This window comes from Hemitrygon akajei, chromosome 5 (genome assembly GCF_048418815.1).
Source record: "Hemitrygon akajei chromosome 5, sHemAka1.3, whole genome shotgun sequence".
Taxonomy (NCBI): Eukaryota; Metazoa; Chordata; class Chondrichthyes; order Myliobatiformes; family Dasyatidae; genus Hemitrygon; species Hemitrygon akajei.
This window is the reverse complement of record NC_133128.1, coordinates 6531828-6548012: the sequence shown is the minus strand read 5'-3', so window position 1 is coordinate 6548012 and position 16185 is coordinate 6531828. Positions and strand designations below refer to the sequence as shown.

The 16185-nt window shown below is 43.8% G+C and overlaps 1 protein-coding gene across 5 annotated transcripts in view; it reads right to left on the bottom strand.

Moving 5' to 3' along the window:
• Window positions 1-16185, bottom strand: part of robo2 (roundabout, axon guidance receptor, homolog 2 (Drosophila)) — a 1389008-nt gene that overhangs the window by 193414 nt on the left and 1179409 nt on the right. For all 5 annotated transcript variants that reach the window (XM_073044783.1, XM_073044782.1, XM_073044780.1 and 2 more), the window contains 2 exons: window positions 15863-15990; window positions 11619-11630 (listed from right to left, as the gene is read on the bottom strand). In XM_073044783.1, coding sequence (XP_072900884.1) covers window positions 11619-11630; window positions 15863-15990 — 140 coding nt within the window. The remainder of the gene's footprint in view (window positions 1-11618; window positions 11631-15862; window positions 15991-16185) is intronic.

Genomic DNA, 16185 nt, shown 5'->3' with positions numbered 1-16185 from the left:
TCGCCAGACAGGCTTCAGCAGTGTTCATATTCCAGAACTCTGCAGAAACCAGTAACACTGACATCCTTTGTTTTGTTCCTCTTTGCTGCGCTCTGTCAGTGTTGATAATACTATAGTGGACGGGGCTGACAGGGTCTATTCAAACTAACAGTGCATGAGGAGTGAATTACCATCAGCAAATAAACACATACTTCAGGGCACTTCACTCACTGCCTTTCCATCTATGTGAGTCTGTTAACCCACTGCCCTCACTCTGTTTCCTCGTTTACAAAGTCCATCTGCACACACTGTTTATTATACAGTCCATCTCACTCAAGTAATTATTCACGTCCGACTAATTGTGCACTGAAGTTTTTAAGAACTCCCTTTTAGGAAGAGAATTGGTTCGGCTTTCTGTTTATGGTGGGAGAACCTCTGAATTAGAGGGGCTCCCAATGGTAAAATTTTCCGTAGTGTAAATGGGTGATGTGATCACTAGATGTTAAAGCCCTTTTGATTTATCTGCATTGAATTATGGAAAGGAAACAGCATCTCGCCAAGATCTGGAAAAGCCGGCAAAAATCAGATTAGAAAGTGTGCAGATTCCAAGCGCAAATTGGTCCCGCTCCACAGCCCCGGTGTACATGCCAAGTCACCCACTGATTTTGTTAGTGTTTATCAAAACACAATAGTTAAGCACCATCTCAGGGCCCAGCATGCATGGGCAATGCTGATCAAACACATTCAGACGTACAGAGGTACACAGTGCATCTGAACCAGGCTCAGCGAGAGAGGGAGGGGTGGGAGAGAGAAGGGGAGAGAAGGGGATGTGAGGGAGAGGGGGAGAGGGAGAGAGGGGCAGAGGGGGAGGGGAGAGAAACAAAGGCACAAAGAGAGAGAAGCAGGCGATTTAAGAGTGTAACCTAACAGATCAACAGATTAATGGGCAGACTGAGTCGAGACAATCTTTGTATTGGCTCACACTTTCTGCAAGACAGCTTGATTCAACTGAAGGTTGAAAGATAACTTGTACTAAAGGACAACTCACTGGTACAGGGCTCAACATGGTTTGATATGATTGGAGGTCGTTTAGTAACTATGCAACTGGATTACAAGGCTAAACCTCACTTAATTTAATAGTTAATTTAAGTTTATGTTTACTTACATTTGTCATGTTCACTATGTACTCTGCTGCTTGCTATGAAAACCTAATTTTCGTGGCTTTTATACCCTATTTATGACAATGAACTTGAAACTTCAGACCGCCAGATCAAATTCCAACCGGGGAAGCTAAGCGGCTTCAGCTTTGTTTGTTAAATAAATTCCAGAATAAAATCCCGTTATCAAAAATGGAGATGGAGAGCAACACACACAAAATACTATAGGAGCTCAGCAGATCAGGCAGCATCGTAGAAAGCAGACGTTTTGATTCTCAGTAGAGAAATTTAGAGAGAGAAAGTGAGAAGAGAGAGAATGAGAGAAAGTGTGAGAGCAGAAGAGAGGAAAGACAGAGAGAGAAAAAGGGAGAGAGAGATGAGAGAGAAAGTGAGAAAGAGGGAGAGGGACAGAAAGAGAGAGAGACAGGCAAAGGAAGAATGTCAGCTGTTTATTCCCCTCCATAGATGCTGCCTGACTTGTTGAGTCCCTCCATCATGTTTTGCGTATTTCTCAAAAACATCTGTAGAATCTCTTGTGTTTATGCTGGAGATAGCATCCTGAGGTCATTGTAACAACCTATTTGATCAGTCCCATGAGGGAAGGAAATCTGCCTTTCTACTCCAGTCTGACTAGTCCAGACCCAGCAATGTGTTGATCTTAAACTGCCCAATAAGCTTCCCCCCACCCCAGCTGAGGGATGGGTAATAAATGCCAGCACCACCACACATAAGAGGAAATTATCTTCAGGACTTGAACTTTGGACTCATCTTATTGACTCTACAGTACACTACAAGCCGAGCCACAGATAACCATAGCCCACAGAACAAGCAGTCACACATTCCAGTTACTCAGCACGGGAGGTGTTAGACTTGACACCTTGGTCACACCACAGAAACGTCAACACCTTCCAGAATGCTTAAATGACTATGCATCTCTCAATCTACTTCGTCATGGTGCTAGCACCTTATTTATCCAGCTGAAGTGCACTTTCTCTGCAACTCTATCACTTTATTCTGCAATCCCTTTCTACTATCTCGATGTACTTAGTTTTAGGAATGATCTGGCTGAATGGCATTTCATTTCTGGTCGCCTCATTATAGGAAGGATGTAGAAGCTTTAGAAAGGGTGCAGAGATTTACCAGGATGCTGCCTGGACCACAGAGCATGTCTTATGAGGACAGGTTGAGTGAACCAGGGCCTTTCTCACTGGAGTGAAAGAGGATTTCATGATAGAGGTGTACAAGATGATAAGAGGCATAGATACAACAGACAGTCAGAGACATATATTCAAGGGTGGAAATGGCTAATGTGAGGGGGCATAGACGTAAGCTGATTAGAGGAGAGTATATGGGGGACAGTATATATGGTAGAGGCAGATACAGTAGGGACATTTAAGAGATTCTTAGATTGGCATATGAATGATAAAAGAATGGAGGGCTATGTAGGAGGGAAGGGTTAGATTGATCTTAGAGTAGGTTTAAAGATTGGAACAACATCATGGGTCAAAGACCCTATACTGTGCTGTACTGTTCTATGTTCAGAGGTTTCTTACTGTATCTTGGTGCATGTGGCAATAATAAACCAATTATCAATGTAATACAGGGAATAAAAACAAGCTCGTTCGCTGAACTCCCTCCTATAGCTTTGTCAATGTGACCACATGTTCTGCCTTTGTCTTTCCATCTAAAGTCTGTCCCGTTTTTTCTGTCTGCCTCAGCAGGAGCTTCAGACTTTCACTCCCACTTCTGCCATCAAGAATTTCATGGGCCATATAGTCTTTTTCATGGAACACAGGACACTATACCACAGTACGGGCCCCTCGGCCCCCAACGTTGTGCCAACCTCATAACCTACTTTAAGATCAATCAAACCTTCCCTCTCACATCACCCTCCATTTTCCTATCATCCATATTTTCTATTTTCTATTTTACTTATAGGATACAAGGATGCAATTTCCAGCTTTCCAGTTTGGAGCTCTGATTCCAGTTTTGCATGTCTATATGTAGAATCAGGATGTTCAGGAATGTAATAAGATGTTAGGGAACAAGAAACCCGAGTGAATAGATTCACTCCTACAAGCTTGAACATGTCCTGATATGGGAACCTCATTAAATCTGCATTTAGAACACAGACCATTACAGCACACATCTTCAGCCCACAGTGTTGTGCCAACTTTTTAACCTACTCTAAAATCAATCTAACCCTGCTCTTTGACATAGCCTATCACCTTCTAGCTTGTACTCTTACCTTCCCCTCTCCTTTTTCTGGCATCTTCTGCCTTCCTTTCCAGTGCCAATGAAGGGTCTCAGCTGGAAACTTTGACTGTTTATTCATTTCCATAGATGCTGCCTGACTTGCTGAGTTGCTCCAACACTTTGTGTGTGATGCTTCAACATAGCTCTCCATTTTTATATCATCCATGTATCCATCTCTTAAATGCCCCTAAAGTATCTGCCCTTACCACCACTCTGGCCAGCACATTCTACCAACTTCTGTGCAAAAATATCTACCTTTGACATCATTCCGATACTTTCCTACAATCACTTTACAATTATGCCCCCTTGTATTAGCCATTTCCACCCTGCACATAAATCTCCAGATATCCATACAATCTATACCTCTTTCCATGTGCCAATAACTCTATGATCTGTGTAGCATCTTTAGGCATTTAGCCATCCCAGAGAGCTTTACCTTATTAAATAAAATTCAGCTTCAATTTCAATCTACACTCAGCATCCACTTTATGAGGCACACCTGTGCACCTACACACTAATGCAAATATCTAATCAGCCAATCATACGGCAGCAACTCAATGCATAAAAGCATGCAGACATGGTCAAGGGGTTCTGTTGTTGTTCAGACCAAACATCAGAAGGGGAAGAGCCATGAGTTAAGTGACTTTGACTGTGGAACGATTGTTAGTGCCAGATGGGGTGGTTTCAGTATCTCAGAAAATGCTGATCTCCTAAGATTTTCATGTGCAACAATCTCTAGAGTTTACACAGAATGGTATGAAAAAGAAAAAATATCCAGTGAGCAGAAGTTCTGTGGGTGAAAATGCCTTTTTAATGAGAGAGATCAGGGGAGAATGGCCAGCTGGTTCAAGCTGACAGGAGGATGAAGGTAACTCAACTAACCACACATTACAACAGTGGTGTGTAGAAGAACATCTCTGCCCGCACAACACATCGAACCTTGAAGTACCGGTAGATGGTCTACAGCAGCAGAAGACCATGAACGTACACTCAGTGGTCACTTTATTAGGGACAGGAGGTACTGATAACTGAGTGTATATGCATTCTGTAATTTTTTGTCATTTTATACTACCTTCTTGTAATTACGTATGGTATGCTAGAAATATTTCTCACTGTATCTCAGTACCAATTACTATAATCAAGCAATCATCAGTTACTGGCATCCACAGATCCTATCTGCAGCCAATATCCATTTACACACACGAATCAGAAGTAGATTTATTACCAGCGACTTGAATTTTTGATGACATTAAATTTTGGTTCTGCGGTAGCTGTACTGTCCAAAGACATAAAAATCTATAAATCACAAAATAAATGAATAGTGCAAAAAAAAGGAATAATGAAGCAGTGTTCAAAGGTTCATGACCATTCAGAAATCTGACGGCAGAGGGGAAAAAGCCGTTCTAAATCACTGAGTGTGGCCCATCAACTCTATCTCTATTTCTGTTTTCTTGCATTAGCTATTTATTTTATATAGGACAATGAACATTACAGCACAGTTCAGGCCATTCGACCCACAATGTTGTTAACCCCTTAAATTAATCTAACCCTTCCCTCCTAGACACCCCTCCATTCTTCTCTCATCCACGTGCCTATTTAAGAGTTTCTTAAATGTCCCTAATATCTCTCTCTCTCTATCTCACACAAACACACACCACTTTCTATGTAAAGTATCTACCCTCAAAAGATATGCTCTTGAACCCAGGCAAAATTCTGGTAAATCTCCTCTGCCCCCTCTCTAACGCTTCCATATCCTTCCTATAATGAGGTGACCAGAACTGAACGCGATATTCCCAGAGGACCACAACCTCGTCATAGGGTTTCGAGGCTTGCGTGCCTCAATGACCCAGAGAGCTATGCTGGGCTGGAGTCAGGGCCTTGTGTAGGGTCATTGTGGGGTCACCCCACCCACGCCAAACAGGTCAAGGGGTAGAGGCCAGTCTAAGAGCGGCCCAGGTTAGGGGGTTCAGCTCAGGGCTAATAACCCTGACTGCTCAAAAAACAATTGTTAAGGAAACAGCGATGACAAATCCTATTCAGACAGAGATGGGTTACTGTCCAAAATCCCAGTGGCATAATAGGCAGCAAGTAAGAAAGAACTGAACACAATATCAAATTCCGTCCTTTACCTTTTCCACCTATCACCACCCAACATCTCAATTCATCCTCTCTTCCCCCCCCCCCCCCCACCCACTCCCTCCCTCACCTGGTCTCACCTATCACCTGCTAGCTTGCACTTCCTCTTCTCCTCACCTTCTTATTATGTCCTCTTCCTCCTTCCTCCCCAGGAAGAGTCTTGGCCTGAAATATTGACTGTTTCTTCACTCTGTAGGTGCGGCCTACCTGTTGAGTTCCTCCAGCATGTTGTGTGTGTTTACACTGAACACAATACTCCAAGTGAGTATTGTAGTAATTTCAGGCTACCTCTTTTTTTTTTTAAATAATTCATAGCATTTTTATTACCATTGAACAACCAATTTCATGTCATTTAAGTCACTGATAATGATTCTGATTCTCCTCTGTCAATGTGGTAATGAGAAGAGGGAATGTCCCAGATGGAGAAGGTCCTTAGGAACAGAATCCCTTGTTAATCAACCAATCCTCCCTCTCCTCATTTCTCAGCCCAATTCCCCACAGCGTCTCCCAGGAAAATTCTAATCTGGACATGAATTTCCAGAATGAGGGGAGACTTGATAGAGGTGTATAAAATTATGATGGGTATAGATAGAGTGAATGCAAGCAGGCTATTTCCACTTGAGGCTAGGGGTGAAAAAAAAGAGAACATGGGTTAAGGGTGAAGGGGGAAAAGTTTAAAGGGAACATTGGGGAGGGCTTCTTCACACAGAGAGTGGTGGGAGTGTGGAATGAGCTGCCAGATGAAGTGGTGAATGCGGGCTCACTTTTAACATTTAAGAAAAACTTGGACAGGTACATGGATGAGAGGGGTGTGGAGGGATATGGTCCAGGTGCAGATCAGTGGGATTAGGCAGAAAAATGGTTCAGCACAGCCAAGAAGGGCCAAAAGGCCCATTTCTGTGCTGTAATGTTCTATGGTTCTATGGACTGTCCTAAGACTGCCTGCAAAAGGAGGATTGGGCATGGGGCCAGCAATCCCATCGCATAAAAGCCCAGAGCTACAGCAATGTCAGCAGGCGCTGCAGAGACCTCATTCCTGGGAGAGTGAGGTTCTTTGCCTAGAAGAAATATAAAGACATGTGTTGAAGACAGATGCCAAGGGCCGACCCACCTTTGGAAGAGGACAGAGGACTCTAACAAGCTGCTGCTGGTGGCCCAAGCCCCAGTAGGGGTGATGGATGTAAGAAGACCAAGGATACCTCACGTTGAGAGCCCCCCCCCCCCCCCGCCTGGAAGATAGAACCTATCCTGTACAACAGAAAGGAGACGGGCGTACAAGAGTACACAATGCTAAAACAATGAAACGAGATGCTGGACGGGATGGAGAATACAAGCTTCGCTGAGAACTTCAGAATATTTTAAATAGCATCCTGCCTTTACTGATTTGATACATAATGATTTATTAAAGCCATTTTCACTTCACTGGAAATGGATTATTGAGAGCAATATTTAATTCATGATGGAATGCATATGCCCGAGGCAGAAGGATTTCCTTTTTTTAAATCATTTTTTTTGAAGCCGTTGCATATCATGTTTTATTCAGCAAGATAAAGCAATTACATAGACGAGGACGTTTGTTTAGAACCCTCAAAAAAAATCCCTCGCCGTCTCTGCGGTGTCTAAGTGGAATTAGATAGCCAACGTCACAAAAACAGCAGCGAGGATGAGGAGTTAAGGGCGGTATCTAGGATAGAGAAATGATGAAGAGGTGTGTAATTATTGTGTGAAGGACCCTGCCTCTGGCTGGTTAGCTCCTTCTCCTCTGAGATTAGCCACCACCAATAGACCATGTTAAACCTGGAAGCCAGTCATCTGATTCAGGATATCCTTACACTCCATGGTACTTCATTAGGTATAGAAATGGAACTCGGTGGGCTGCTCTGCAGCTGTAGCCCATCCACTTCAAGGTTCGACTTCAAGATGCTCTTCTGCACACTACTGCTGAAAAGCATGGTTATTTGAGTTTCTGTCATCTTCCTGCCAGCTTGAGCCAGTCCAACCATTCTCCTCTCACCTCTCATTAACAAGGCATTTTCACCTCTCACTGGAAGTATTTTGTTTTTCACACCATTCTCAGTAAACTCAAGAGAGTTGTGTGTGAAAATCCAAAGAGATCAGCCATTTTTGAGATAATCAAACCACCTTCAGTTACTGACCAACCCAGCTGTTTTGTCTTTAACCTTCCAGATTCCAACATCTCTTGTGTCCCTCTATCTCTCGTTTCGTTATTTCAATAAATATTCATTAATTTGTGCTCCAAACATCCAGCCATTGTATGGGAAGGAAAGGTGGGCTATTAACCTGGCTGCACTGTCACCTGAACTTGCACTCCCATTTTACTGAACACCGAGAGTTTGTCACAATTTTTAAGTCCGGTTCTCAGTGATCCTCCATGATTCACATGATCTGTATCACTCTACTCCCAACCTGTTTGAGACTGCCTACATCATGAAGTGTTCCTCTAACACCTTTATCTTCCACCTCACCCCAGCACCTTCCACCCTGTGTAAAAAAGACTTACCCCATAAATAAAGCAGAGAACATTACAGCACGGGACAGACTCCTTGGCTCACAACACGATACCGAATTAAACTAAGTTTTAGTGAATGGTAGGGCACAAAGGGATTTGGGAATACAGATCCATAATTCATTGAAAGTGAAGGCACAGGTAGATAGGGTCATAAAGAAAGTGTTTGGTATAATGACCTCCATAAATCGAGTGCAGGAGATGGGATGTATGTTGAAGTTGTATAAGATGTTGGTGAGGCCTAATTTGGAATATTGTGTGCAGATTTGGTCACCTACCTACAGGAAAATGTAAACAAGGTTGAAAGAGTACAGAGAAAATTTACAAAGATGTTGCCGGTTCTAGAGGACCTGAATTATATGGAAAGATTGAATAGGTTAAGACTTTATTCCTTAGAACGTAGAGGATTGAGAGGAGATTTGATTTTGAGAGGATAGATAGGGTTAATGCAAGCAGGCTTTTTTCACTGAGATTGGGTGGGACGACAACCATGGGTTAAGGGTGAAAGGTGAAAAGTTTAAGGGGAACATGAGGGTAAACTTCTTCATTCAGAGGGCCGTGAAAATATGGAACAAGCTGCCAGCACAGGTGGTGCCTGTGAGCTCAGTTTCAATGTTTGAGAGAATTTTGGATAGGTACATAGATGGTAGGGGTATGGAGGGCTATGTTTCCAGTGCAGGTTGTTGGGAGTAGGCAGTTTAAATGGTTTCGGCATACCGAGGGGCCTGGGCCTGGTTCTGTGCTGTCCTTCTCATGACTGTATGTCTCTTCTACCTGTGCATAACCTGTATCTCCCAGTTCTATACACATCTACAGAACTGGGCAAAAATCTAAGGCACACACGCGTATATATATGCTGGGGTACCAAAGACTTTTGCTCAGTACTGTATTAATCTTATGTATTGCACTGTACTGCAGCCACAAAAAAAAAACAAATTTCATGATATCTATGAGTGATGATAAACTTGATTCTGATATGGGTCTCTGTTGGGGACTGAGAGTGGGAAGAGGGCAGGGAGAGGGGAATCATGGTTGGGAAAAGGGGAAGGGAGAAGGGCGGCAGTGGGAAGCACCAGGGAGACATTCTATAATGATCAATAAGCTAATTGTCTGGAATCAAATGACCCTGCCTGGTGTCTCAGGGCTGGGTGTGTCCGCACCCACACCACCCCCTGCCCCTGGCATTCCTTCTCTGCTGCTTGGCCCACACCCCTCCTGCATCATTCCACCCTCAACATTCCCAACATCCTTTTTCACCACCAGACTTACAAATTTGCTCTCCACTCCACGTTGACAAATACAATACTATGCAAAGGTCTTAGGCGTCCTAGCTACATATATTTGCCCAAGACTTTTGCTCTATACTGTATGTGTATATCTGAACGTCTCTTAGGGTAACTGTCACTGTTGTATCTGCTTCCACCAGCTCCTGGCACCCACCACTCTGTGTATAAAAGACACAGGTCTCCTTTAGGCTAAATGGAAAAATATAATTTCTAACTATAAGTATTTTGAAAACTTCCAAAACCCAGGTGCTTTTAGTTACTTAGTTAATATTTATATTTTTTCCCTTTTACTTCGACTGTTTCAACTGAATCTAATCATTAGAAGTGTAGTCATAGAGCACAACAGCACAGACACAGGCTCTTCAGCCCATCTAGTCCATGCTGAGCTAATCATCTGCCATAAGACCATGACATTGGAGCAGAATTAATCCATTTGCCCATCAAGTCTGCTCCAACATTCCATTATGGCTGACATATTATACCCTTTAGTCCCATTTCACCTTCTCTCCATAACATTTGATGCCCTTACTAATCAAGAACATATGAACATCCACTTTACATGTACCCAATGAGATGGCCTCCATAGCCATCTGTGGCAATGAATTCTACAGGTTCATCACTCTTTGGCTAAAGAAATGCCTCCTCATCTCTGTTCTAAAGGGAATTCCTTCCATTCTGAGATTATCCTCTTTGGGCCGAGACCACCCCATCATTGGAAGCATCCTCTCCATGTCCACTCTATCTAGACCTTTCAATATTTGATAGCTTTTCTTATTTCAGCAACCCGCACTCAGATCATGTCCCTCCAAACCCCTCTCATCCATGTGCTTATCCAAACTTCTCTTAACTATTACAACTGAACCTGCGTCCACCATTTCCAGCTCGTTCCACACTTTCATTAGGGTTTCCCAGGTCGATCAATGTCTGTCCATATTTCATATCAGCTCAGCTCCCTTTCCCTCTGTGGTCCTATTTGGACACTGGTTAGGGCCTGGCCCAGCTCTCAACAGCCTCCCTTAGAGTTTATTCTGAATCACCACATACGTTGTTGGGTTTACTCTTTCCCCCCTTTTCCAACAAGTACGTGAAGCAGCAAACAAGACCGTGAGCAGAAGCAGGAGGGGAAAAGCCACATACTGTTTAAGCAGAGCCCCATGTGGGATTAGAAGCCACTCCAGTTTGAGACTGTCAGTGAGGGAGTACATCTGCACTCCTGGACTCTCCGCACTCACCCATATCCCTGCCATGTCCCCAATCCACCCCTCCACATTATAGACCAATGGGCCCCTTCCCTCAGATAGTTGGTCTGAGTGTTAGGCATTTAGTCACTCAACAGGTGTGTGTGCGTGTGTGTTTGTATATATGTGTGAGTGAGTGAGTGTGTGTGTGAGTGTGCCTGTGTTTGTCTATCTATGTCTGTGTCTTTAACTTTGCATATGTGTGTATCTGTGTGTGTGTGTGTGTGTGTGTGTGTGTGTGTGTGTGTGTGTGTGTGTGTGTATGTGTGCGTGTGTGCATATTTACACCCACAAGCAATTGTGTCCATGTGGCATACTTGTACACACTGTGAGCACACTGTGTGTGTGCATGTGTAAATACATGTAAACACATTCATGCAGTTTATTAGTGTAGACATGTGATTGGGTACTTGCGTGTAAAAATGTGTGTGCGTATTAACATGTGTTGCCTATCTGTGTGAATTCCAGTGTGCAAATCTGTGTTTGTCAGTTGGACTGTGTGAGTGCATGTGAAAAGCCTCAATGTGTGTGTGAATGCACACATCTGTGTGTATTTTTCATGTGTGTGAGTGTGTGCCTATTGCACGTGTGAGAAAATGCACACTTGTTTGAAAAGAATGCGGATGCAACCAGAGAGAGTGCATCTGTATGTCAGTGTCAGTGTGTGGTCCACGGTGTAACTCTGCTGCCTTCAGGCAATCCGATAGATCATCTAATACTTTACTGCAGAGACATATCTATCCATTTTCTTTCAAACACTTTCAAGACAGATCAATTAAACTGTCCCAGCAATTCACCGAGGCAGGCGTGCACTGGAAACTCTGCAGTTGGCGCCCCAGCGCTCTTGTGCTGCAGCGAGTGGCCTCTAATCCCACTTGGCGATGCCCGCGATTAGCTGCCTTTGCATAGCGTTGGTACATCCTCTTCCCACCCTCCAGCTCCGGTTGCATACACAATGAGCAGGTGATTGAGCAGAGGCGAGAGCAAGAGATCCAAGCGTACAAAGTCATGCCACGTGTAAGGAACGATGATTACTTACCGACGGGGTGTGCTGGAGACAGAGCACAATGGAGTGGGTGGAGGTAACAAAGGATTTGACAATTTGTTTTAAAAAGGAAAAAAAAAATAGAGAAATCATGATGTTAGAATGAATGAAGTATACAATGCATTCACATGAGGATGGGTCACATCATTCAACACTCAATAGTTCCAAACACCATTCGGTGAACATCCAGACCTCCTGGATGAATGTTTCTGCTCTTCTCTGAAGAGATAATGCTCCCATGTGGTTTTAGTTGGGAGACAGGGCAAGTGCTATGAGGATGGGTGGCTGGGAGGGTAAAGGGGTGGGCAGGGGGTGTGGGTGAAGAATACAGATGAGAATAGATAGCTGGGAGAAGGGGAGGGTGAGGGAGGGGATAGGTCAGTTAGTGATGATGGAAACAAGACTGAGGGACAGAGAGAGGAAGAGTGTGTGTGTTGAAGGATTCAGGGGGAATTTGGGTAGCTGGGGAGGTGGATATGGTTAGGGAGCTGGAAGATGGAGAGACTTCCTGGATGGATGTTTGTGCTCTTCTCTGAGGGGATGAAACCCCCATGTGGTTTTGGTTGGGAGAAGGGGACAGGGTTACGAGGAGAAGGTGGCTGTGTGGGTTAAGGGGTGGGGATTGTGCGAGAAAAGGTAGCTGGGAGAAGGGGAAGGTGAGAGAGGGAATAGGCCAGTTGGTGGTGATGGAAACAGAATAGAAAGATACAGAGGAGATGCTTGGGTGTGTTGAAGGATTTGGGGATAAACTGGGTAGGTGTGAAGGAGGATATGTTTGGGGAGTTGGGAAATGGAGGGACTTCCTGATGAATATATATGCATTTCTCTGAAAACTTGATAGTAGTTTTGGTCAGTGACAGGGAGACGGAAATGATGAGAAGGTATATGGAGAGGAGGAGATGGACCTATTTTGTTCTTGAATATGGGATCAGGTGGAAAATTAGAGATTGGAGCAGTTGAGTGTCAATGACTCACTTCAGAGAGTAATCGGTGCATCATTAGGAAAATTAAACACAGAAGATAATATTTGCAATCTTTCAGGAAAGATTTTACAAGGGTGTAAAACAAGGGTTCCCAAGCTTTTCTATGCCATGGACCAATTACATTAAGCAAGGAGTCAGTGGCCCCAGGTTGGGAACCCTTCACAATGAGCTACAGATTCAACAAAACTCATCTTGAACTGTCAGTTACCATGGAGCAAGGTTTAGTATAGAAGGGAGTGGTCTTACAGAACTGGCCTCGGCCGTTAGACCATAAGACATAGGAGCAGAATTAGACAATTCAGCCCATTGAGTCTGCTACGCCATTTCATTATGGCTGATTTATTATCCCGCTCAACTCCATTCTCCTGCCTTCTCTGCATAACCTTTGACACATGGACTAATCAAGAACCTATCAAACGCCGGTTTAAATATACCCGATGACTTGGCCACCACAGCTGTCCGTGGCCATGAATTCCACAAACTGGCCACCCTCTGGTGAAAGAAATCCCTTCTCATCTCAGTTCTACAGAGATGTCCTTACACCTGTTGGGAATTGGAGTCTTTGTTGAGAAGACATGTTTAGATAGCGTGAATGATGATCGGCACGCCTTCCCTGGTACTCCATGAGTAGTCATTGTCCACCTGAAACTCTCACCATGCCATCTCTGAGGAGAAGCCTCAAAGGGTGTGGACTCTATCTGGTGGAAAGGCAGCAGACAGACACTAGGACATCTTCTGGCCCTGTAACTTCAAACAATCTGGTGGAAGTTCCATTGTCCCCACAATTGAACAGGAGCTCAGTGTGTAGAGGAGGGAGGGAGTGTAGGATGGGCAAAATGTGATTCTGATTCTGAAGGTTGAAGAGGAACAGGAGCACTGTCTGTATGTCTGGATGGGAAGGAAGTAAAGTGGTTTTTTGTCATTGTTGTTGATTGCGTGTTTTGTGAACATGGTGGGCATACTATTTTGGCATCGGAATGTGTGGTGATGCTTGCATGTTGCCCTTGGCCTAGCCTTAGACTGTACTGGTTGTTAACACAAATGGTTCATCTCATTGTATGTTTCGATATACATGTGATAAGTAAATGAATCTGAATAGTAATGCAGGCTAACATAAGGCAGGCATTTAATGGAAGTGACTCAAATTATGACTCAATCAAGGTGTCGGGGCAGGTTTTTTTTTTTACAGAGAGTGGTGGATGCATGGAATGTGTTGCCAGGGGTGCTGTGGGTGGAGGGAGATGCACTAGGAACATTTAAGACTCTCTTAGATCAGCACATAGATGAAAGAGAAATGGAGGGCTGTGTGGAAGGGAACGGTTAGATTGATCTTGTTAGGCTGAAATTCGGCACAACATCATGGGTCAAATGGGCGTGTATGGTGCTGCACTGTGCCATGTCCTATGTTCTATGTTCACTCAGAATTGTGGGTAATCATAGAACTGGCACAATTGGCCAAAGAGGAGAATTTATTTCCTCAGGTCCTAAACTCTTCTACTGACTGAAAAAAAATCTCTCCATGTCCACTCTATCCAGGCCTTTCAGTATCAGGGTCTGGTGGGTTTCCATGAGATCCACCTCATTCTTCTGAACACACTTGAGTGCAGGCCCAATGGGAAGGATGTTCAAAATGTGTTGTAGCTTCATTTGATTTCAGGGGTTCCAAGGTTGGGAATCCCTGATTTATTTGGTGTTACAAAGCCATGCAGCTTCTTAATCACTGGTTGGGATGGGTTGATGTCTGATCTTGGCAATCCATTTGCAAACATTTTGTCATCACACGAGGAGACATCATCAGTGTGCTGTTCACATGTGCAGTGTCCTCCGAATACTTGGCCTTTATATACTTATCAATCTGTTGATTGGGCATCATTACGGAAATCCAATTGTGACATAGGGAGGGGTCTTGTCGCTGATTGGTTGTGTGGCGAACTCTGTGTGTTGTATTCAGGAACTTTGCCAACATTGGCTTATAAATGGGATCAAGGTCTATGTATCTGTTTACCGAACTGTTTGCAGAAAACCATGCTGCTGGGAATTCTCTTGCATCTTTACTTGTGCCATGACTTTCACTGATGTCCAGTCAAATTTGTGTCCCTCTCTTTATAGCTGGAACAATTAATATCGAGGTGGCAAAACTTTAAGGTGTTTGGAGGAAATAATGGGGAGGATGTCAGAGGTAAGTTTTTAACATAGAAGGTGGTGGATGTGTGGAGCACGTGCCAGGGATGGTGGAAGAGACAGATAGGTACACAGATGATAGAAAAATGAAGGATATGTAGGAAGGGTTAAATTGATCTTAAAGTAGGTTATAAGGTCAGCACAAGGTCATGGCCGAAAGGCCTGTACTGTGGTGTACTGTCTTGTGTTCTCTGTTGACTCTCCAAAGGCAAACATCATTGAAGAACTAAATTTATTAAAAAAATTATGGCGGGGAAATGAAGTCACCAATATTCCCCAGAATGGCCAAGTGAAAAGGTTAAGCTCCTGAATTCCAATGGTGGTTTCTGGAGAAATGGACGAGGTGAGGTGGGTGAAGATGAGTGATAGTACAATGGAATTTCCACCAGATTCAACAACCATCAGGCAGATCATCAAACAGAAGGCCAGAGAGGAAGGGGGTAAGGGGGTTCTGGAGATGGCAAATCCCCTTTTATTTTGTAAGGTTGAGGAAACCAAAGGATTGATAATGCCATCTAAGATTCATCAAATCAATAGACGTAGGGAAAAGCAAACTGATGAACTGCTCTATTGCATACCTTCCTCTATCATTCCTAATTGTAACTGATTTAGATTTTCCCGTGTCGCTTTCCAAGTGGGGAATGCTCATTTCCTATAGGGTCCTCTCCAACACCACATACTCACCCTACCCTTCCCTGTAACCCTTCACCCAGGCTTGCAAGGGATAAATCTCCAGAATATTGAGGGCACTTAAAAATTAATGTTCTTTGAATATTTAGTTTAATATATTAAATAAACAGAGATAGGGTAGGAGCATAGAGAGAAAGGGAAAAAATTATATCAAATCGCTATCAGTAACTGTTTTTCTCTCCAACTGGCGTGGGATGGTCTTCATCCACGATGACCAGTGATATTGACAAAGCGGAGCTTTTGGACGTAGAAAGGCCAATCACAAAACGTCCAGGCCTGCCTCAGAGCAGATGGTGCACCATCCCAGAATGAGCAATACATCCTGTGACTACACTCATTTGACACCTTCACCCTTGTCCAGGCAATGACAAAGCCACCACTTACCTCGTACGGTCAGCGTAGCGGTGGCCTCCACCATGCCCACTCGGTTTTCTCCAACGCAGGTGAAGGTTCCCTCGTCACTGCTGCTTACTCTCTTGATGCGTAGAGTGTTATCCTCCTTGATATCGTATCTAAAAGAGTCAGATACATACTATCGTTAGTAAAACTGGTTTATTATTGTCACGTGTACTGAGGTACAATGAAAATCTTTCTTTTGCTTGCCATCCACACTTCATGACATAATTACACTGAGATAGTGCAAGGGAAACCAACAACAGAATGCTGAGTTACAGAGGAAGTGCAGTGTAGGTAGACAATGAAGTCCA